Below are 24,067 nucleotides of genomic sequence, written 5' to 3'. Positions count from 1 at the left end.
CATTAAATGGCACTTACTGCTTCAATTTTGTATTCAAATGTCTCGGCGATAAAACATGACATTTAATACTATTTAATTTGTGTATTGATGGTGTATTCTTTATTAATTTTTACTTTAAGAGAAAAATTGGTAGCATGTACATATCAGTGCATACTAGGGATGGTGCCAGGATAGCTTTCACTTTGTTTTCTTGTGATAAACTCACACTCATAAAGCATACAATTATTTGATTTTAGAGTTTCTGAGACTGGGGCATTTGTTTTACCTTAAATGATTTGGCCCCGATTTCTAAAAACTAAAAACAACTACTGAAGTTAAGTTACCACTTACTTTAAATTTGTAACTGATGTCAAAACTTTGATTTCAGTTTACAAAACAAAAAAAATCTTCAGAAGGAGAAATTCAAACAAGCCAATGTCATGCTATAAGTTCATACATGTGTTGTGGTTCATCTTCTAGGTCTACACTTGACTTCAGTTTTCTTTGAGAAATCGGGGTTTGATGATGAAATTCTAATTATGATTATTTTTTATTGTACATATACATGTATCACATTTAATTAATGCACAAGATGATTATCTGGTGATTCTCACTGAAGGGTATATGTATATAAAAAGATATTAAGCCTGACTTTTATATTCCTAAGTTAGAAAAATAATGATATATTTTATTTCTTCAGGTGTTTTTTGATAGAACATGGATAGATCTCAAAAGATGATTCCCGACGATTTTTCCCACATAAGTGAACATTTATTGTAGTGATTAGACATCTGCTACTCTATCCAGAATCGTGTTGAGTACAAATAAATATGAGTTATGAATTTGATGAAGACAATCATGAAAGAGATTTCCTCAAAGTTACCATGTTATCACTAGTTAACTATGAGGCACCACACCAACTCTATAATCTGTTTATAACACCATCAATGCACACTCGCTGTAGTCGTCAATGATATACACTGTATTACTAGAAGAATGATCATGAATATGCATGAGTTTCTCAATGAGATATCCAACCCAGTCATTCAAATATGAAGTACACACAACATTGTTAAATGCATGCTAATGAATTCCATACCTGTATATATACACTTCTTACCAAGTCAGAACTTACTGTGTTCTCAAGGTTACATTCTCAGGATTATCTTTCTACTTTGTGTTTTACAATCTTACATATTAGTATTTCCTGTCTGTATGTCATATAGTTAAGTGTTTTTTCAAGACAGTTATTTTCTTTGAGCCATGATGTGATCATAATTTTATGAAATATAAAGTGAGAAGTGTCTATATATTCCTTTAAATTTTAGATAAAGAGTGTGGTGTTAATGTATAAGTGATGGCAGAGTGGTTACATAGTATTGGGTCTTACACTAGAAGTGATGGCAGAGTGGTTAGTACTGGGTCTTACACTAGAAGTGAAGGCAGAGTGGTAACTACTGGGTCTTGCACTAGAAGTGAAGGCAGAGTTGTAAGTACTGGGTCTTGCACTAGAAGTGAAGGCAGAGTGGTAACTACTGGGTCTTGCACTAGAAGTGAAGGCAGAGTGGTAAGTACTGGGTCTTGCACTAGAAGTGAAAGCAGAGTGGTAAGTACTGGGTCTTGCACTAGAAGTGAAAGCAGAGTGGTAAGTACTGGGTCTTGCACTAGAAGTGAAAGCAGAGTTGTAAGTACTGGGTGATGCACTAGAAGTGAAAGCAGAGTGGTAAGTACGGTCTTGCACTAGAAGTGAAAGCAGAGTGGTAAGTTCTGGGTCTTGCACTAGAAGTGAAGCACTGGGTCTTGCACTAGAAGTGAAGCAGAGTGGTAAGTCTGGGTCTTGCACTAGAAGTGAAGCAGAGTGTAATACTGGGTCTTGCACTAGAAGTGAAAGCAGAGTGGTAAGTACTGGGTCTTGCACTAGAAGTGGCAGAGTAGTAAGGTGAGCAGAAGTGAAGCAAGTGTAAGTTCTGGGTCTTGCACACTAGAAGTGAAAGCAGAGTGGTAGGTACTGGGTCTTGCACTAGAAGTGATGGCAGAGTGGTAAGTACTGGGTCTTGCACTAGAAGTGAAGGCAGAGTGGTAAGTACTGGGTCTTGCACTAGAAGTGAAGGCAGAGTGGTAAGTACTGGGTCTTGCACTAGAAGTGAAGGCAGAGTGGTAAGTACTGGGTCTTGCACTAGAAGTGAAGGCAGAGTGGTAAGTACTGGTCTTGCACTAGAAGTGAAGCAGATCTACTGGTCTTGCACTAGAAGTGAAGGCAGAGTTGTAAGTACTGGGTCTTGCACTAGAAGTGAAGGCAGAGTGGTAAGTACTGGGTCTTGCACTAGAAGTGAAGGCAGAGTGGTAAGTACTGGGTCTTGCACTAGAAGTGAGGCAGAGTGGTAAGTACTGGGTCTTGCACTAGAAGTGAAGGCAGAGTGGTAAGTACTGGGTCTTGCACTAGAAGTGAAGGCAGAGTGGTAAGTACTGGGTCTTGCACTAGAAGTGAAGGCAGAGTGGTAACTACTGGGTCTTGCACTAGAAGTGAAGGCAGAGTGGTAAGTACTGGGTCTTGCACTAGAAGTGAAGGCAGAGTGGTAACTACTGGGTCTTGCACTAGAAGTGAAGGCAGAGTGGTAACTACTGGGTCTTGCACTAGAAGTGAAGGCAGAGTGGTAACTACTGGGTCTTGCACTAGAAGTGAAGGCAGAGTGGTAAGTACTGGGTCTTGCACTAGAAGTGATGGCAGAGTGGTAAGTACTGGGTCTTGCACTAGAAGTGAAAGCAGAGTGGTAAGTACTGGGTCTTGCACTAGAAGTGATGGCAGAGTGGTAAGTACTGGGTCTTGCACTAGAAGTGATGGCAGAGTGGTAAGTACTGGGTCTTGCACTAGAAGTGATGGCAGAGTGGTTAATATGTCTTACTGTATTCATCCACTGGGTCATACATGTAAGCCTGAGGTCTACATGGTCCAGTTAAAGAGTGCTGACCAGTAACCAAAGGTTTTTCCCAGTGTCTCGTACTTGGTGTCACCACCAAAACCTGATAAGTCCAAAGCACTTATTGATAGGATATGTAACAATAAAATCAATTTTTATGTCAGACAAGAAAAACTGATTTTGATGAATGGAAAATTCACACTGGAGCAATGATATAATACATGTATGTACATTGTATCTATACATATTTAAGCTCAATGGAATTTAATACCAATGGATTTTAATCAGATAAGTACAATGATGAATTTGCATAATGTCACAATAATTTTTATATTGATGGCATGCAGAAATTGCAATTTGTGTAATCACATATCAGTGCAAAATGTCTGATTACCTATTTCTGTTTATTTCATCATTCAAACTTTCAAGGTATTATTATGATCAATGCCATGGAAAATCATGAAAAATATAATCTCCACAAAAAGAATTTGTTAAGGTATACTGTGATCGCTTCAAACTAAACGACTTATATTAAGTCAATTTAAGGCAGATACTGGTATATGAAAGATGTCTTGATTAAATTCAATATTTCCTTTCTTCTGACTGTTGACAATCCTTTTCAATCCCAGAGTGAGGATATTGTATACATACAATTTAAAATCAGAAAAACTTGACAAATGCTATTTAAAACTAGACTCTAACTTTGGACAGAAATTGTTCAAAAACATTCCTGATGCTTTATAAATATATGTAAGAACAGTAGTTTATGAACGTTTTTTAGGTCATCTGACCCAAAGGGTCAGGATGACCTATAGTCATCGTGATTCGTCCGTCGTCGTCCGCCGTCCGCCGTCCGTCGTGCGTAAACTTTTTCCTTTAAAACGCTACTCCCCCTTAACCACTACGCGGATTTCATTCATATTTGGTGTGAAACATCATTGGGGAAGGACAATCATATTTTATATAAATGAGCTTGGTCCGACCCCTAGGGGCTGAGGGGTGGGGCCCCAAAAGGGCAAATTTTCTTATTTTAAGCTTTAAAATCCTACTCCTCCTTCATCCTTGGGTTGATTTCATCCATATTTGGTTTGAAACATCATTGGGGAAGGACAATCATATTTTATATAAATGAGCTTGGTCCGACCCCTAGGGGCTGAGGGGTGGGGCCCCAAAAGGGCAAATTTTCTTATTTTAAGCTTTAAAATCCTACTCCTCCTTCATCCTTGGGTTGATTTCATCCATATTTGGTTTGAAACATCATTGGGGAAGGACAATCATATTTTATATAAATGAGCCTGGTCCGACCCCTAGGGGCTGAGGGGTGGGGCCCCAAAAGGGCAAATTTTCTTATTTTAAGCTTTAAAATCCTACTCCTCCTTCATCCTTGGGTTGATTTCATCCATATTTGGTGTGAAACATCATTGGGGAAGGACAGTCATATTTTATATAAATGAGCCTGGTCCGACCCCTAGGGGCTGAGCCTGGTCCGACCCCTAGGGGCTGAGGGGTGGGGCCCCAAAAGGGTTAATTTTAGCTTTAAAATCCTACTCCTTCATCGTTGGATGACACATTTTGAACTTCTCTGACGATGTTACTAATGGTATGATTTGCCTGAAACTTGCCTGGAATGATCTTAATATGATCTTGACAAAGTGTTGTTACATCTCTGGTTGGTCCCATATAAATCCAAGATGGCTACCATGACACCATATCTAATTAATTTCCTATAGACTATTGCCAAGGAAGTCAGATGACCGTTAAGGCCCTTGGGCCTCTTGTTGAATAAGCCAAGCTTTTTAGGGAAAAAATTCACAAATTTCAGCTTGAAAGCCATTTTATTTTTCATACTTGGTTTTTTTTTATCAATTTTAATAAATGTACAGATGTATCTGTTGTTTAATGATGTAAAACGTACACCTGGGGCTTTCAATTTTGTGAGTAAATTCATGTTACCATGTAAGTCTTTTAACAGCTTTCAAGTATATACAGGCTTAATACATGTATGTGGTCTCCATACTAAAACGCTTGAACCATTTATTGTTGTCATGTTGTCGTCACAAATTAAAATTGTAATCATTGCTGGTATTTAACATTTTTGTATTGCAAAATGTTTATTCATTTAATCACCAAAAAATGAATTTTCTCTACATTTATCATTATGATGATAAAAATTAGATGAAATAAAGACTATAAAACCCTGTTGCAATAAAATGTCATTTGACAAATAAAAAATGAAATTATGATAACTGGCAAATGACATTTTACTCTCTATGTACAATGATTTTACTTTTCTTATACCCTCGCTGGTGATAGGTTGCAATTTGGTAGTCTGTTATAACAGGATTGTGAAGATACAGACTCATTCAATTACGTCCACTTAATATTTTGGTATGGTGAAGGGTAAAAGTTAAAGGTGCTTATACAAATGCGTTCTTCATTTCATTTAGTTGTTTGTTTGGTTTTAATAGCTATCTTTTTTCAATTCTGATTGCATTGTTAAAACACATAAGTCATAATGTAATTATAAGCCTTTATATTAATTACCGATTGATGGTACATATTTATTAGCATTGTAAAGTAATCATTATTTACAATTATATTAAGTTATCAATATCTATATATCAGCTCCATACATTTATTTATTCAACAAATGTATCAGCACCTCAGAGTAAAATGGTACGACTGTAAATATTTTTGGTCCTCATCACCACTGATTGTAACATTTGTGAACCTATAGAACACAAAATATATAGGAATAAAGCATTTGCAAGACTTCAGGTAGTAAAACCTTCATAATGTACACAGAAATCACTTAGTACAGCTCATTAGGTAAAAAGTAATTCAAGCATTAGTCATATCAGCATATTGTACTAGTTATAGTCATACTAAATGGCATGTGATTGACCAATGGAAAAAACTGATTTTTATATGTCGGTATAACAAAACAAAAAACCTTTCAGCAGTTGTATGTAATTAGTATGCTATATAGACAAATAATCTGTCATATTGAAATCTGATTACCATACTTTACACAGTATACTAAGATTTTGAGCAAGTTGTGAATATGACAATCTTAAGTTAAATCCAATTAAATACATTTTGGAATTCTTGAAATTTCCTGTCAGTGCAATAGGATTTCTCAGAGCTTAATACAACAGATATTTTTGTCTTTGACATACTGTCAGAAATGTTCTATTCCATATCCATGTGTAGGATTAGTACACATTCTTATGTACAATTAAAAATGGGAAATTGATTATAAACTACTGTATTCACCAAGGTGTTATACATTAGAAGTAACAGTGCTATCTTTTCTTTTCTTTTTTTTTATTATCTTTTTTTGTATTTATAGTAATAATTTAAACTTTAGTAATAATCTAAATATGATTTATTTATGAATTTATTATGATTTATTATGTGTGAATCAATTAATGCTATTAGTTATTAAATGATGAGAAATTAAATTGCTTTTCTGTTTTTCATATTGTTCATTCTTTTAGGACTTTTGATGCAAAACATAAAAACTCATGTAATTTACGCACTAGAGGAAAGAGTGCAGGTTCCGAAAATGCTGAAAGAATTCTTTAATCATTTTATGTCAACAAAAAGGGCATAAACTGTTGCTATTCAAGTCTCAAAATGCTGGTTCTAAAAGTTAATAATTGATTATATTTACATGTATACGACCTTTGACCTAAAAACTCATATAATCAACGCACCTGTGTAAATTGCCTTGATTGTGCAGGTACTGAGAAGGCTGAAATAATCCTTCAATTATTTCATGTCAACAAAGAAGGGCACAAAAATAAAGTCTCAAATTGTTTGTTCAAAAAGTGATTGATCAAGTACATTTTTAGCCCACCATAATCAGATGGTGGGCTATTCAAATCGCCCTGCGTCCGTGGTCCGTCGTCCGTCGTCCGTCCTTAAACAATGCTTGTTATCACTATTTCTTAAGAACTGCTGCAGGGATTTTGTTCAAACTTCACATGGAGGGTCCCCTTGGTCCATATTTGTGCCATACAGATTTTGAGGCTGATCGGAAAAACAAGATGTGACATACAGATTTTGAGGCTGATCGGAAAAACAAGATGGCCGCCAGGCAGCCATCTTTGATTTTGGCAGTTGAAGTTTGTTATCGATATTTCTTGAGAACTACTGAAGGGATTTTGTTCACACTTCACATGAAGGTTACCCTTGGTCCCTATTTGTGACATACAGATTTTGAGGCTGATCGGAAAAACAAGATGGCCGCCAGGCAGCCATCTTTGATTTTGGCAGTTGAAGTTTGTTATCGATATTTCTTGAGAACTACTGAAGGGATTTTGTTCAAACTTCACATGGAGGTTACCCTTGGTCCCTATTTGTGCCATACAGATTTTTAAGCTGATCGGGAAAAAAGATGGCCGCCAGGCAGCCATCTTTGATTTTGGCAGTTGAAGTTTGTTATCGATATTTCTTGAGAACTACTGAAGAAATTTTGTTCAAACTTCACATGGAGGTTACCCTTGGTCCCTATTTGTGCCATACAGATTTTGAGGCTGATAGGAAAAACAAGATGGCCGCCAGGATCCTTGTTGTGAATATTGCATTTTTGGACCAATCGGTGAACAAGATGGCCGCCAGGCCGCCATCTTGGATTTTGATAGTTAAAGTTTGTTATGGCTATTTCTCAGATAGTACTGAAGGGATCTGTCTCAAATTTCATATGTAGGTTCCCCTAGGATCCTAGTTGTGCATATTGCATTTTGGGACCGATCGGTCAACAAGATGTCCGCCAGGCAGCCATCTTGGATTTTGTTATTCAAAGTTTGTTATCGCTATTTCTCAGAAAGTGCTGAAGGTATTGTCTCAAAATTCATATGTAGGTTCCCCTAGGGCCCTAGTTGTGCATATTGTGATTTGGGACCGATCGGCCAACAAAATTGTTGCCAGGCGATCTGTCTCAAATTTTATATGTAGTATGTTTGAAAAAGTTTAGAAAGTAGAGAAAAGATCCACCTTCATATATAGATCATTCTTTGGTGGGTGCCAAGTTCCCTCTGGGATCTCTTGTACAAGTATGCGAAAAGTCTCTACAAACATTTCAATTTGAAGGTACAGTGGGAAGACATCTTTCCAGCCATCAGCTGTGATATCAAAATATTTTAGATTTGAATTTGACAGCGTACCTGGGGAAAAGTCCAAAAACTCATTTACAAGATGATGAAACTGTCTTAGATTCGTACTTGGCCAATTACGAAAGTCGTTTTAGAAAACTACCTTATTGTTGATTAATCTTAAATTGAACAAATACAAGAAAGAAGCTAGCCTTTATGGAAATAGCAGCACATCGTAAAACATAGCTAGTTGTGCCATGGTAGATGATAGCAGATCCGAGCCCGACAGCGGGATGGTAGAGGTGACTGTGCCGTTAGACTCTTTCTCGAATGTGTAAAACGTACACTCACCAGTATTCTGAACCATACGTGGCGAAACAACAAATACAACATACAAACTACACAATGAAAGTAGAAATATCAATGAAAACCAAGGTGATGAATAAAGCGAACATCAGGATAAAAAACAACAGCATCAAGCAAAGACCAAGATGAAGCCATACAAGTTTAACGTGAGGTCAGTCCTATCTATGCTCAGCAGAACATAATGGAGTACAAACAAGAAAATGGAGAGAACATACTGAAAGGTTTCGAACGACGATTCTAAATAGAAGGAGAGTTTCGTAGAGAACTGGTAAGAAGTGATATCAACATGGAGATAAAGCTCAAAACGTGGAGATGAATCTGGCTGATCTGAGAATGAAGAAATTTGGATAAGGGGAATATCTGCGAAGTGGGCACTTGGAGGAGAGTGGTACAGAAATGAAAGTGACCAGATGCACCTAAAACACGATGGGGTAATCAGTACGGAGCACGTACATAAGCCTTGTCATCTTGAGAAAGATGAAGAGGACTACGTAAATAAAAAGGTAGAAAGTAAAAGCTTCAGAGGATTGGATACTAATTTGTAGGTTAGTAGAACAGATTCGTGAATACTCATGCAAGATAGCTTCTTTACAAAAATGACGCTGAACATTTCCTTAATTTCTACTTTGCTTGTTATCCAATACAAATTGATATTGTTATTGATTTTATTATCTGGTTTGATCACGCCTGACATTGGCTGTAATTTGCGCTGCATTCTTCTATTATAAAATGTACAGGACATATCATAATGCATTCTCGATCAGCATAGTCACTTGAGTATAACCCATGGTAGCACTGGTCACTATGGTAACGAAGTGACAGGAGACAGAACACTCTTGATACACCCTTGTCCCTCTCCATTCCCAGGAGAGCTCTAATCTTAATCGGAATGGCGATTCTTCAATTAGGAGTCCTTGCCAACAATCCCCATGGTATAGAAAATGTCAAGGGTAATGTCGAGCTTGTTGGAAAGACCTGCTGAGCTCTATGTTTAATGTTGCAAGCATTGCCTTGAGTCGAAAGCATGGATGGTTTTGTTTTACAAAGTTTCATAAGTAGGGGTGTGTCCTCAGATAATTTAGCATAATGATATTGAAATAAGACCGGCAGTTTTGTTATTAAACGCTTAGAAAGAGGAACAACATATGCAGCCATATATATGTCTTAAAATGCTATGGTTTCTTCAAATACAATGTATATCTCAAGATTGTTATCTGAACTGGGCATCTTTTCGACAATACGTTGAAACTGGTAAAGTAACAAATGACATATCACCAATAACTGTAGCATTTTGATATTTTAGGTACTTTCATTTATTAGATACATATATATTTCGACGAGCAGCAGTGTGACGTCATAGGTTCTGGTCAGTTCTCTTTGTAATGTTTGCTACTGTAGTCGAAGAGGATTAGTAGAGTGACCACTGACCACTATCCAGATAGCTAGATATCTAGTGGATGTATCTAGCTGTGATATGTGACTTAAGTCAGTCCGACCCTTGAGTGTCCGAGCCGTCAAAAATTACTCACACGCCATCCACACGTGCCAACTACCCTATATTTCCAGTACACAAAGGTTAAAGCTAACCATTAAAGGTTAAAGTCGGTCGTTAACCTTGGCTGGCTTCACGCAATACCATTCGTCTTAACAAAGCTGTTGTCTCTACTCTATCTTTTTGCTATTCGCCTTATATATGTCAACTTATTCTTTAGTTTACACATCGTAAAATATGTCACCCGTGAAGCTTTCCTGACACCACGCAACACGTACTCAGTCGTCATCAGGCCACCATGCTGGTAAGTCATTGTGTCAATTTACCCAACATATCAAAGACTTGGAATCAAATTGAAGACATGTCATTTAACAGTTGACACATATCGGTAAGTGAAGTATGTTGGCAAGCTACCATTTATTTCGAAAACAAACCGCCACGGTACAAGAATTAATGCAAATAAATATTTTTCAAAACGCCACAAACAAGTTTATTTATACTTTCAAAAGTCTTGGTTGGTTGACCGAAATGATTAGTCGTTTTGAATGTCTTCCGCAAAAAGGAGATAACATCTAGTTGGTCACTATATAATCAAGTAAATATTCTACCAAATCGTTTCTAAACATTATACATGGTAATTTCAGTTTACATAGGATAAAAAAAATCAATGTTACAAGTATCTCAGCGACATAAATCATATAGCTCAAATACACAAAGGGCTAACCGCGCATTCACTTAAGTAGCGAAAGAGAAATAAGACTGAGTCGTGAAAGAGTTAATGGGTTCCTAGTAATGCTGCTGGGTTCAATGAGTGAATATTTTGATAGGAATTCAGATAAAAGGAATGAGAAAACTCAAAGTTATATTATGATATTGTTAGGTAAGTGTTAGAGTTACTGATGCCACGTGTATTGGCGTTTACGGTCAGTATTTATAAACAAGTGCTTTCCTTTTACTAGATTCCACTCAGTGTTGACATATAATTGTATGTTTGTTCTCAACCTACATAGAACATGTATTCATTTTGTTATTGCGTTTAGACAAAAGCACGTCGAACAAATCTAAAATTTAATACAGTCTAGATACATTTTCACAGCACCTCTGTGAAACAAGTCTGATCGATTTGAGATTATGTTGACCAGAACTCTACACCAGTCTCTTTGCCAGCCAGATCTACACTTGCTCTCTGGCGATAAACTCCCAAAACAGTTTTTGTATCGTGAAGTGACAAGGACACGGCGACCAAATCCATTGATTAAATTCTCCGTGAAATAACAAAGAATCTTTAAGAGATTGTTTTGTATGAACGCGTCCCTTAAGGATGCCTGTACCGGGGTATTTATCTCACTATCTACGATACTTATTAGGCGTACCTACGTAACCCTTTTGATAATTTATTGTTTGTCGCTGTGTTTACGTTGGAGAGTTTCAGTTTTGGCGATACTCGGCGCCAGGGCCGGTCCCAGTTTCTCTGATACTTTGGCTAGACCTGCAGAAATCTGTCATGTCCAATGTCATTTATGCTGAACAATGGTAATGGGAGTACAACAGCCCCACACGCACCTAGTAGCATGCGAACATATCGTCATCATGTTTAATGATGGTGTGCGTTACCTACAAATGAATATCAGAACAAGACGCAAATCTCATGTGTGTTCAAAAACTAATTGACAGGTCACAGCAATTTTCAATTGTGCTGATCAGATCACAGCGATTCTCCATTGTGCTGGTCAAGCACAGCAATTCTCCATTGTGCTGGTCAAGCACAGCAATTTTCAATTGTGCTGATCAGATCACAGCGATTCTCCATTGTGCTGGTCAAGCACAGCAATTCTCCATTGTGCTGGTCAAGCACAGCAATTCTCCATTGTGCTGGTCAGATCGTCCTATCATAACATTCTTCACGGTTGCACATGAAGCTCCATATTTTTCGTAATAACTAATTGTCTAGTCAAAGAAACGATCTGCCAACAAGGACAGTGGTTGGTAAGTATTGTACAATCTGAACGATGTTCCATTATGTTTGACAAGAATGTGTATGGTAATGATTATCTAATTAGAACGATGGTCTGTCTTAATTACATAATATGTTTCAGTTTAGTATTAATCTTTCTTGTTTGATTATGATTCTCATATCGGAACATTGTTCATTTGCGCTGAAGAAGTAAACGGGACACTTGTTTGTTTTTTTAATTCAAAATGAAGTAATACCCATAGCTTTCTGTTCAGATCCACGAACAAGAGAATCAAAGGATAGATGTGGTCGGAGACGGAGATACATTGGATGACGCGATCTATGGTATGTGGTTACTACAAGTTTAAAGTTTAAGGAGACAAGTTTAAAGTTTAAGGAGTAAGGAAATCTAAAGTTACGCTGGACATGCTACAGTAAAATGCTCACACCTCAAATTCTTTCAATTTAATGCTGTTCATTTCTTGGTTGATTATTTTTCTGCCAACCTGTCTATAAAGACCATGTCAAGCAAACAGAGGTATATATACACAGATTAAATTGTATTGAACTTTGCTATAATACAACCTAAAGAAATGGCTCTTATCAAAAAGGTGGTTGCTTTATTCGTAGTCGATCTTTTTGATAGTCATAGACAAAAGATCCACCACGTACAGAAATAATGTCTCGTTATCTGAAGAGAGCTATGGGCCCTTCTGTCAATCACTTTTGTCTATTTAACAGATAAGGTAATTTAAGGACGATCTGCCCTGTATGCAATGCATTGCACGTTGAATGTCTGTGCTTTGGAAGGCTATGGTATATTCGTGTTGTATCTCCTTGTGATAGTGGGACTCTTGCTCTTTTTATAGTGACATCTCACTAACACAAGCCGTCTAAACACTGAATAATATATCATACGTACTGACAGCGGTCAAAACAAGTCGCTCCATTCCCTTTATGACGAGCGCCAAGCAGGAGTAGAAGCTACTCTTATATATGTGGCTAGGCAAGGGAACAGAACAGACAGCCTTTCTCACATGTGCGAGGGCTCTCGAAAGTCAATGCCGAAGTGATGTGTTGAAGACTTATACATGGAGGCATATTTGTTTTGGTGTTATTTCATTGAAATAATTTAACAAAACCACATAAGAACACGTTGAACCCAACCACAACATATTGAGAACAGCCAAGTCAGTCGTTCCACTCCCTTTGCTGAACGCAAAGCATGAGCTGACCGAGATAACCACGGTTGGTCACGACCAGACTACAGAACCAGTGCCTTCCTCATAGGAGCAAACGGTCAACTCTAAGTCTAAAGCCAAAATGAGGCGATGTCAAAGAAGACGTTAGGATAGGGAAAGTCAATAATGAAAAAGAGAAAAGATGCAATTGGGCTGCTGTTAAAATTATAACGCTCTGTCTACCAGATGTCTCTACGTTATTAGAGGTACCATTACTGTGCATTGTTTATTGAATTTCTCGTTGAGGTAGGCCTAACTGTTTTATCTATATAAAGTAGTTCTAACTCGAGTTTTACTGTCGACAAAACAGCAGTATAATCTGGTTTTTAGAAGTTTTTTGTCCATTAATGCAACACAAGTACAAAGTTTCCAACAGTGTATTGCTAATTATATCACAAAACCCGTTTTCATAGAAGTAGGACTCCTTTTATTGTTGCTGTAAATCATGTAAAGGTTTAACCATACGGCAAAAACACCCAACAACCTTTCAGGTGTAAGCTGTTTTTGTTAGAAAATGCTGAAGTAATACAGGGTGTACACAACCTTACTTTAGTGGTTAATAAAACCCAAACCCAGAAAGGCCTAAATTGTATGCAAGTCAGACTTAGATATCCATACAATTCGATTGGTATGTATCTACAAATGTATAGGAACAGATTAACACATTCAGTTCAAATGCTTCATATAACAAACTTCTATAATTTCAAAATTTTCGGAAATCACAAAAGGTTCAAACTGTAAATATCGACGATTTGTAATAGATGTAATATTTACCTTTATCTTCTAAAAAACCCACCTTTAATGCAGTTTCATCGTCGAAAAAAGGAATTTTACTATACAAATGTGATCGAATTTACCATGGTAAAAACCAGTATATCAAAAAATTGTGTTTTTGTTGGGTTTTTTTTTTATGTCATTAATGAATATTACAACAAATGGCGGTATTGTTGGCTTTCCGTAATGTCTTATTTCACGAAATTATAATTTTTCATGAAGAAGCTATAAAAGTTTTTAATCGGGACATGTTTTCTGATGGAAAGATTTCGATAGGATAAGTTTGTGTTGTTTGTATGATTCCAATGACTATTCTTGTCTCTTTGACCTCTGTCGAAAGCTTTTGGCGTTTTCCCAATTCCCATCCTCTTGACCCTAGCCTAGCTCTTACTATTCATATAACATTTATATATTTTTGTCTCCCTTTCATGTCTGTCATTCGTCCCTGTCCAATCTTCGTTTTCATATAACGCCCTCTTTATCCGATCATGATGGTTGGTGTGCCATTGTTTTAAGTTTCATTCCAACTTTGGGCCATTCGCTCATCAGGAGTTCATACAATACAAAATACACTGTCGGTCTCCTCATCGGACACGGACGGTCGACGCCTCAGTCTGAAGCATTATTTGTCCTTCTGTAGGTGGTCCATACGGCTGATGTAGGTTCACCTCCTTGACACAACCAAACATCTACTGAAATAAGCTTTACAAGTTTGTTATGAAATAAAGAAATCAAATTGAAAGACGACAGCCTTTTATCTTTCATTGTAAGGTTAGATAGGGAAGTTTTAAAGATGCCGTGTCATAAGCACATTAATAATTTACGTTTGATAGATTTCGTCTGAAGGTCTCCTACATCTGTACATAGTCTATAATGAGTTCAGTTTAATTGCTCATAATGTCTTAATCATTGTTGTTCAATCCTCTTTTTAGAAGAGAAATAAATGATATGAATTAAATAAATAATCAAATGTTTCATTTGCCATATGAAGTTATCATTCCCTTTCGAAGAAGGTACAGCAATACTGAGCCGAATTGTCCTCAATAACCTGACGATGGTGACGATGATTTTGGAGAAGACCATCGACCTCAGGCTTGGAGTACCTAATTAAATTTAATGTCCAGAATTGAAGTGATTGGAAGATCGGCGGACGGCTTTGAAATTATGGCCTTATTATGAAAAAGTGGGGAAAAAACTAAAACAAAAAGGAAAATAAAGGAAAATTAACTCTCGTTTTTATGTATTTACAAGTTTGATATATCATATATCTGTTTTATGACCTCCATTTGTTAGTTTTTACAGTTGTTTTATGATGTACAGATAGTCTGAACTTTATAACGTAACCGGCACCATGGATACACACAAGAGTGCACGGCCATACGGGGTATGTTCTTACAAACAAGATACGAGAATAAATTGTTGGACACTCTCAATGTTTCTATTGGGTAGTAACAAGCCCCTCAAATTCCTCCATGGTCATATAAATGTCTGCGAAATCTTGTTAATCAGTCAAAAGTTCGGAGATCATCCGAATTGTCCGAGCTGCTACCGGACTAGTATTTCAATGGCGACAACGTAGAGTAATTCATACTCATTATAGTCATTGATGTCAAAATAATTACATTATGTACCGAACTTGAGAACAGGTAAAAGGTCAATCAAAACTCTTTTATAATGTTCATTCTGGCATTGATAGTCGGCTGTGGTTTTTATCTGGATACCCCAGCTTTCCTACACTTCCTTGCATGTCCTTAAATTACCCTTGCTGCTAATAGGACATTAAAGAAATCAAATCAAGCCAATCATACCAGGTCGATAAAGTCCACCAAATCGAAATTTGGTCAGATCTCAGTAAAGTTGGTTCACTAATGAATATCACTTTGTATTCAAGAGCGCTAAAACTATGCACTGTATGTACGCATTTAATGTAGGCCAGTTTGCTGTTATGTTAGAAATATTAGAACGTTTAAACACAAGTCAGCACTTGACTATTGATAGTTCAGACCCCTAGGACCATTTGGAAATTTTAAAAGTATCTCTTAATTTCTCCCTAATGTTGATAAATAGCTCCATGGGCAAATCATGCCATTGCACAAGGAACAGTGTAATTCCATTTGTGACTGAAATACGAAGAAACGGTTTGAACTATTTTTTTTTCAATTTTCAATTAAAACAACATGTATCTACTGTTCATGTGTTTGAGATTGAATATCCAAGGTCCCTGACTGCTAGTTACTACATAAGTAACATGTAATTAAATAATGTCAGGAAAATCTTCCCCCCATCTCAACCTAGGTTTCAATTAATCACTGAATCTGCGACAAACTTCCTGTTGTTTTTTGTCAATTTTAACGCTTTCTTTTTAATTTGTTTCGGCGAACATTTTAAAGTTTCGATTTCCTTGATTGATCTATTTGAGTAGTAAAATGTAAGTCTCCTTCTGTTACAGAGCGAATATATATGTATATACTTTGAATGGGTGAAACAATTCGTTCAGTGTTGGTAACATAATAAATTAACTTTTAAAAGACAAGGCCATAAATAATATTTAGTACTTGTGATATGGATTTTTCAAAGCCTGTACAACGTCCAAATTTTCAAAAGCCTGAGCAGGAAACTTTTGACTCCAATGCAAGACAATCTCACTAAATATACTGTAAAATGTGCACACTTACGTATGATATAAAGTTTGGATTTTGTCAGTATTTTATGTCTTTTTATTATTTTAGAGTTTACAAAGTTATGACAGGGGATGATTCATATAAAAATCAGAGTCATCGAAGAAAAGAATAATCGATCTACGAAGATCTGTTTGCCCGATACCTTGCGCAATCGGTAAACGTTACTATATACAAATTATTTTTTAACACTTAAATGGATAGCCATAAAATTAAATGTTCGATAACGTATCACAATCGTGGCCTAATGAGCAATGTATCGATTACAATACAAATTATAATTGCCTGAAGTAGACGCTCTCGTTTAAATTGAGCGACATGAAGTTTCAACTCTCGCGAGAACACCACTAGTTCTCCTTGTTACAATATTTCGTCAATGTTCTAACACTGTGAAAAAGCTTAAATAGCTTATTAAGGATTTATCATGCTTTTCAAATACTACTGGTACATAGAAAATATGACATTTTCAGTTGTTGTGGGTGAAAAATGAAATTATTTTAAATTGTCGTCGTTTCACTACTTTTTGTCGTACAAATTGATATGTATCTCTGTTTTTCACCATGAACATATTTCAGAAGAAAAGCTAACTATTCCTACAGACCTACAAACAATTTGAGAAATCAAGATGAGTTCACAAATCACTTGAATTTTATTTCATTTTCATGTGAGTAGATTATGTAGCGCCCTCTAAGGACTCCATAGCTTCGTGTCGCGTGCACTGCACGCGCCAATCAATTACTCCGACACGAACGAATGGATCATAAATGGTACACATTCAACTATAAGATTCGGTATTTATTTTTCGTTGTTTTTACCAACATTTGTTTAATCTTAAATGGCAATACATGCGAGAAATAAAAGTATTGTTTTAAGCGTCTGCGAATTAATCCTACATTCAACGAATAGACGTTCACAGGACATTGGTTCAATGATCGATGCCATTTGACTGGGGCCTTACTGCGATTATTGTTCATAAAGTTTGTTCGTTTAATTAAATGTCCTTTTGACAGTCATGACAATAAACGTCGTGGCAGGAAAAAGAAAAAAAACTGCGGTCAGTTACAATCGATTCAACCTCGGAAATCATAGATGAAGATTTAAGGTAATATGTCGGGACATCTTAACCTCGTTACGTTACGTATATAGACTGATTACGTGGGTAACGTTATGTATTTGTACAATAGTGCGAAAAGCAAGTATGTTGTTATGCCATACCGGTTAAGTGAGTGTGTCCGTCTTTGCAATGATAGTCACGTAGCGAAACAATTACAACACTAATACGAAAATACTTCGATTTCTCTGAATGCTTGTGAAATACTTAGTGTGACTTTTACGTATCCAGTAAAAAGGGAATCGAAAGATCATCGAATCACCAGCACTGACTCAAATGCTGCACAGTTTCGTTATTTTGAACTGAATGAAAAAAACGTGTGCAGTTTTTGTTTGGATTGTAAATAACGTTAACCTCATAATGAGTGTTTCGTAAACATCAACACCAGGAATCGATAGCAATTTGTAAAAGTACACGTAATTTGTTCGTCTTCCAATGATCCCAATGTCCCGGTACTTATAAATGTCAGTTGTATATTTGATTTACTGAAAAGAACGGGCAAAGTAATGACAAGTTCATTTATTGATTTCCAAGGCTCTTTTAGAGCGGAAGATATCTTCACTTGTTTGAAAATGTCAGTTATGTTTATCACGGAAATAGTTACGTTAATGCATGCATGCACGACAAAATCGTTATTCGCTGAAAAAGGCAATCCATGGATGCAAAGTGAGTACATGTATAAAGAAGTAAAGGACGATAGTACATAGCAAACAAGGGAAATACAACTGTGAGCTAGATCGGCGATTAATCTAGAGTGGTCTGAGCAGATGACACAACGGAATTGGAAGAAAATCACCAGATGTAAACATGGTCTGACAATAAAGTGAGAGGTAACCTCGGCATCCAATCACAGACAATTTCAAAGGAGTACTAACGATAACTTAACTAAGTACATGCAATATAGAAAAGTAAAAAAAAAATCAGACAATTCGAAAGGAGGGACAACTTGAAAGAACCCTAAAAGTTGGGAAACTAGTGAAAGGTACATGTATGATGTGTTCATTGAATTAAAATAGGAACAACGTCATCAGAGAGAAAATAATATCTTAAAGCAGCAGATGACAAAAACAAAATAGAAGGAAAATCACTACTGATCACACTCGAATAAATGGGGACATTGTAGCAGACGACACAACAAAATTGAAAGACAATTAGCTCAACAAAACAAGTGGAAATTTGAAAGGATTTAACAAACTAGGGACAAGTTCATTGAAATAAATTTTAAGATTCGAATATATATTTCGTGTTTCAATACCCACCAGCTCATTTGCTAAACCCCAAACTTCGGTATAATAAAGAAACCCTCAATATTGTCAATATCTCTTTTATTGCGACCGTTTCTCGATCAAAATATATGTATTCTTAACCGCCTGATCAGTATCCAGTAGTGAAGGTTAATTTCTTTCCCAGAAGTATCTGTAAGGTTGATCTGAAATATAATTTTTAAAGTGCTAATATTGAATATATAAAAATGTGTACAGAATGTGTAGAAATAAGTAAAACATAATATTTATGAATGTTAGAATTGATTAGAATTGATAAGAATTAGAATAGAGCTATTCATACATATTTCATGCTTTTTGGATCGCTATTTGACTATAAAGAAACATTATCTCGCAAAACAGTTCAAAACATTAGCATAAATGCTCGCGATGTGGGTACAGAAAAAAAGTGAAATAAAAAGAAAAATAAAACATCTTTTTACCTTGGTATTTTTTAATTAAGTAATCTACTTATATAGCTGGGTATACGGTGAAATGTATTGCTGTAATCGTTTTATTTATCTATGATAACAGTTACGCGGTCGGTAAGGCGACAACAGGCACGGGGCCCGTTATCATTGTAGTCAACATCAGTCAATGATGTGTCATAGTGTCAATATGTTGTGTATATATATACCATGTTATCATATTAGTTAGAATTTATTCCTGAACTCCCAACGGCCCACCAAGAACAGAAAGGTAAGGTATTTTTTTTTCTTCAAATATTTATGCTTCAAGTTCCTTAGATTTGTCGCTCCTATATTTGCATTTCACTCTTATAAAAAAAAATCCTCTGGGACTAGTGAATGGTGCATCTTGATTTGAATGGAATGTCACGTCACTGAACCTTCCCGAGACTGTATATACGGGTACTATTTGGTTTTAACCTAAAATCCCATTTATATAAAGTAGACTGTCTGTTTACATCAATACAAATATCAAAATAATGATATTTAGATAATTTGATGCTCTTGTCAATTACCTATTTAAGTAATTGATAATTACAATTAATACATTAATACAGCCATGATCATCTAATACCTGTTTGTTATGGTAAGACGATAATGATGACCTATGACCTATGTAATTACTGAAGTCCATGACAACAATGATAATGTCATACTGCAATAATGATAACATTGGAATAGAAGTCGTCAATTTTTGTGTTGTATGTATACATATAAAATGTGTTACACTTCGATAAAATATAGCTTATTTTATCTTCTATAACAAACTGTACGTAATCAAGCATAGCCTAGAACCGCGTAGTACACATAATGATATTGCATCTTAATACATACCAGTTGTCTACGATAAGTTCGGCTTTATCTTACATTAAAACATTGATGTCACTACACTCCGTATTTTTCTGTAACTTCCTCGGGGTATGAAAGAAATTTTGTTTGCAAACTGCTACGCGGATTCTCAGAAAAGTTTGCAAACAAAGTTTCATTTCATAACCCAATGAAGTTAAAAAAATTGTGAAATCAATGCTTATCATTAATGTTTCAGACTACTTGATAACATACTGTACTAAAATAGAATAAATACCATCAAAACAAGTAAATACAAATTGCTTATCATTGCTTACACTCTTAATACATCGATATATTTATTTAATCTATAGAAAGTATGATACGGCGGCCGCGGTGGTCGAGTGGTTATGATGTCTCGACATATTACCACAAGCCCTCCACCTCTGGGTCCGGCTTTCCGCCACCAACAAACCTGACATGTCCTTAAATGACCCTGGCTGTTTATAGGACGTTACACTAATAAAACCCAACAGAACAGTATTATGTAATATGGTTTTACCGAAACCATTCCTAATATCTATAACCTTTGAAGAAATCATGATTTTATCGAAAGGTCATTGATATGAATGTTATGCTAAAAATTGGTTTTATTCAATTAGTATTTACTTTTTACTACCGTTCTTTGTGATTGGAATTTGTGTGTTTTGATTTCCAGACAGATTGCCATTACGTGCGAAGGTGTCCTGCTGCTAATATTCTTTGGAAATTGCCAGACTAGCGAGAAGGGTGCATTCGGAAAAGGCAGGTCACAACTAAACAACCACAGCATCAACTCAGAAGAAAAGACAGTATCGTGATCAACATGGCCGCTGTCAGTAACCCTCTCAATACTACCTGCTTCCGCCACGAAGAGAATCAGTTGGACTGGTTCTGTGACACGTGTTCGGTCTTGATTTGTCTCAAATGTTCTTCGTATAATCACAGAGGCCATAACACTACTCGGCTGAGTGAGAGGACCCCTCTAAACAAAGTCAAGATTAAAGCATTTATCAACGAAGTGGAAGAAAATAGTCTTACTCGAATTCAAAATGAACTCAATTCGTCCGAAGATAGTATCAGTGGAGAGCAGTTCGAGAATGTTATCCAAGAAGTAGAAAACAGAGGTCAAGAGCTCAGACGTGGACTGGATACTTACATACAGCAAATTATTTCTGAATTGAAACAATTAAAAGATGAAAATGGTAAAATTCGTCGAGGCTACAAAATGGAGCTTGAAAGAAAACTCGACCAATTAAAGGAAAATGTAGAGCAATGTAAAGAAACTATACAGACCGGAACTGATTTGCAGGTTTTCTTTACTATGAATGGGGTCGACAAAGCCATCATATTACCAAGGAAACCCGTTCTTGGTACGGCCATATTCAGCCCCGTTGGAGGAAGCCTTGGACAGATATTCGGCAAAGTAACGCTGACTCGACCCACATGGTTAGAAGTAAGTTCTGATGGTCAGAATTCTCTGCCACAACAGACCAACAGGGGAATTGTATATCCTCCTTTGTCAGGAAGTAGTGAACCACAACAAAGGTCTTTACCGGATACAGGTTCCACAGCGCCACAAGATTATCCAACGGTACCCTACCAGTCGTCACCACCACGTTACGAAGACTTCCAACATACAAACGTCTTACCAGAACTTAGATCAATGGTGAATATTTCGTCCATCTCTCCTACCAAAACTGGTGACGCGTGGACGAGTTACTGGAAAAGTGACAACCTGACACGACTGACCAGTCAAGGGGAGGTAGTTCAGAGTATGCAGATTCCAGTAGTTGTGAAGGACATCTCTGTGTCGCCTTGTACCAACAACCTGTGGGTTTGCTCAGACAAAGACAACTCGGTGCTGGAGCTTACCTCCACTACACTGACACACAGATTCCGAACAAAAGATGAGCCAAAAGCCTTGTGTATTACCGTGGAAGACTTGGTACTGATCGGCACGAAGCACAGAATCACTAAATACACGACCAAAGGAAAGTGGGTTTCGTCTTCTAAAGCGCCATTGTTAAAGAAATCAACTGTTTATTCTCCACAAAAGATCTCGCAGTGTCCAGTCACGGAGAATATCGCAGTGGTCGATAGGGATAGATCAGGCGAAGGCGGACAGGACAAGCCGAAGATTGTAGTCTTGAACGTTGACCTCGAAGAACTCTTCAGGTATGGACAATCTCAGTACAAAGGTGCGCGTACTTCGAAACATTTCAATCCGTGGGATGTAGCTTACGACCGGATGGGGAACCTAGTGGTTGCGGATGGCGGAAATTGCTGTCTACATCTTTTGGGTGGCAACGGAGCGTACCTTCGTGTGTTACATACTGACACAGCTCTATAGCCTGGGCTGTGGGGGTAGGTCGACGAGAGGAGGAACTGTGGGCGGTATTCGGCGATCGTGTTAAAATAGTTAAGTGCTGGTATGGATAAGTCAAATGCTCTTGAAAGCATGTACTAATCCCTACCTGTTTACCGGTCTCATAGGAGTCGTAATGCATTGAACTTGTACAGACTGGGGACATGTTACTGTCATTTGATTCAAATAAAATCTAGCAGCTCGGTTTTTTTTTGCTGACGCACAGACTGTGACATTGTCGCGTAGATGTAGAGCGTTATTAGATTTACTACCAGTATCAGTGCAGGGAGCATTTCTGCTGGTTCATTTACAGAGACGAGACAATATATTGAGGAATTCACAAAATAAACAAGATCTACTGAAAAATGGGAGTAAAGAAAGGGAATTATTCACACTCACAATGGTTTGTCTGTGTGGTAGAGACATCTTTAGTGGATCTAGTGTTGAATGACTTGTCTCTTTGGTAACACTTTAAAAACAAAAAAGTTTACAAACTTATCGAAAATGTCAAAAAGCTTAGTATTAAAATGGTCAGAATGTGTATTCTCTGTGTGTTTATAGCATTTCACGATTTAACGTTTTTGTACGTGATAGCATGTTTTCTTTGTTAAATGTGCAAAATTTTGAATGAGTCCAAAAAGTCATATTCTTACTGTAATACCGCCCTGATAATCTTAAATATTAAAAAAATATGTATATTTTTAAAATACTAATTCCCGTAGTTTCTGACAAATTGTACGCAGTAGGTTTACATAGTTTTTACACATGAAAACGTTTTTCGGTGCTGTAACATGATTTCATAATAGAGATGTTCTGGCGGTAGGATCAATGTTGATTGAGTTTATTTTGTTGTTAAATATTTATATTTATTGTATCAATTTTGTACCTGACTGAAGAAGTTGGTCGATTCAATGGTACCCAACAGCTGATCCCTGTTGTCAATAGTGTATGACAATAAAACAATATGTTTCAAATTAAACCTGTCTTGGTTCATTACTTTTCCCGTCATTCCACTTTACGCCCCTTTTCTCTTTAGAAAATCCTATTTTCTAACAAGTTGTCTTACGTCCAATGACCCATTTCATTACTCAAACTATTTTTATTGGACTAAATGCTAATTTGCTATAATCAACAATTAATGCGGTCCTTTCTCGAAAGAATTCATTCAGTGATTAACTGCATTGGTGGATAAGAGTCCTCGTGTACTTGAAAGATTGGTTGTGTTATCAGGTGAGTGACAAAAAGAGAACTTCTAAACGATTTATTACTTCAATAGACACGCATGACTGAGGTATCTTAGAAAGATTTTTCAGGAATGTTGATCTCGAGATACCAAGGGTCCAGCAGCTAGGCCCGTTGAGAGTCCGCATCGGGAAGTTATCGTGTTGGCCACGATTAAAATACATCAGAATGAAATTTAAATGTTTAAAGAACGTTCCAGTCCCATACGGGTTCATGGTTGTAAATGGGATGCCACAAAAGGCGTCATTAGAATGCAATAACATGGCGCTTTGTAGTAGTCTTGCTCTACTT

At 36.7% G+C, this 24,067-nt stretch overlaps 2 protein-coding genes across 2 annotated transcripts; one reads left to right on the top strand and one right to left on the bottom strand.

Annotated features, from left to right (window-relative positions):
- Window positions 1-1,348: 1,348 nt before the first annotated feature.
- LOC138328866 (uncharacterized) lies at window positions 1,349-2,891 on the bottom strand. Its single transcript, XM_069275612.1, has 2 exons — window positions 2,253-2,891; window positions 1,349-1,960 (listed from the first exon to the last, which is right to left on the bottom strand). Exons 1-2 carry the CDS (start codon window positions 2,889-2,891, stop codon window positions 1,349-1,351), a joined length of 1,251 nt encoding a protein of 416 aa, XP_069131713.1.
- A 16,580-nt stretch (window positions 2,892-19,471) lies between these two features.
- LOC138330190 (E3 ubiquitin-protein ligase TRIM71-like) lies at window positions 19,472-23,513 on the top strand. Its single transcript, XM_069277640.1, has 2 exons — window positions 19,472-19,573; window positions 20,846-23,513. Exon 2 carries the CDS (start codon window positions 20,993-20,995, stop codon window positions 22,517-22,519), a length of 1,527 nt encoding a protein of 508 aa, XP_069133741.1. The 5' UTR covers window positions 19,472-19,573; window positions 20,846-20,992; the 3' UTR covers window positions 22,520-23,513.
- Window positions 23,514-24,067: the final 554 nt, after the last annotated feature.

Source organism: Argopecten irradians, chromosome 1, assembly GCF_041381155.1.
Source record: "Argopecten irradians isolate NY chromosome 1, Ai_NY, whole genome shotgun sequence".
In the NCBI taxonomy this organism is placed as follows: domain Eukaryota; kingdom Metazoa; phylum Mollusca; class Bivalvia; order Pectinida; family Pectinidae; genus Argopecten; species Argopecten irradians.
Note: the sequence above shows the minus strand (reverse complement) of the source record. Positions and strands in the feature narration are given on the sequence as shown.

Bases quoted from the DNA above. Each gene is read 5' to 3' on its own strand.
- LOC138328866 (XM_069275612.1), bottom strand. From the start codon at position 2,891: ATGAATACAGTAAGACATATTAACCACTCTGCCATCACTTCTAGTGCA. The intron at 1,961-2,252 runs GTACTTACAACT...TTTCACTTCTAG, and splicing joins CACTTCTAGTGCAAGACCCA to TGTGCAAGACCCAGAACTTA.
- LOC138330190 (XM_069277640.1), top strand. From the start codon at position 20,993: ATGGCCGCTGTCAGTAACCCTCTCAATACTACCTGCTTCCGCCACGAA.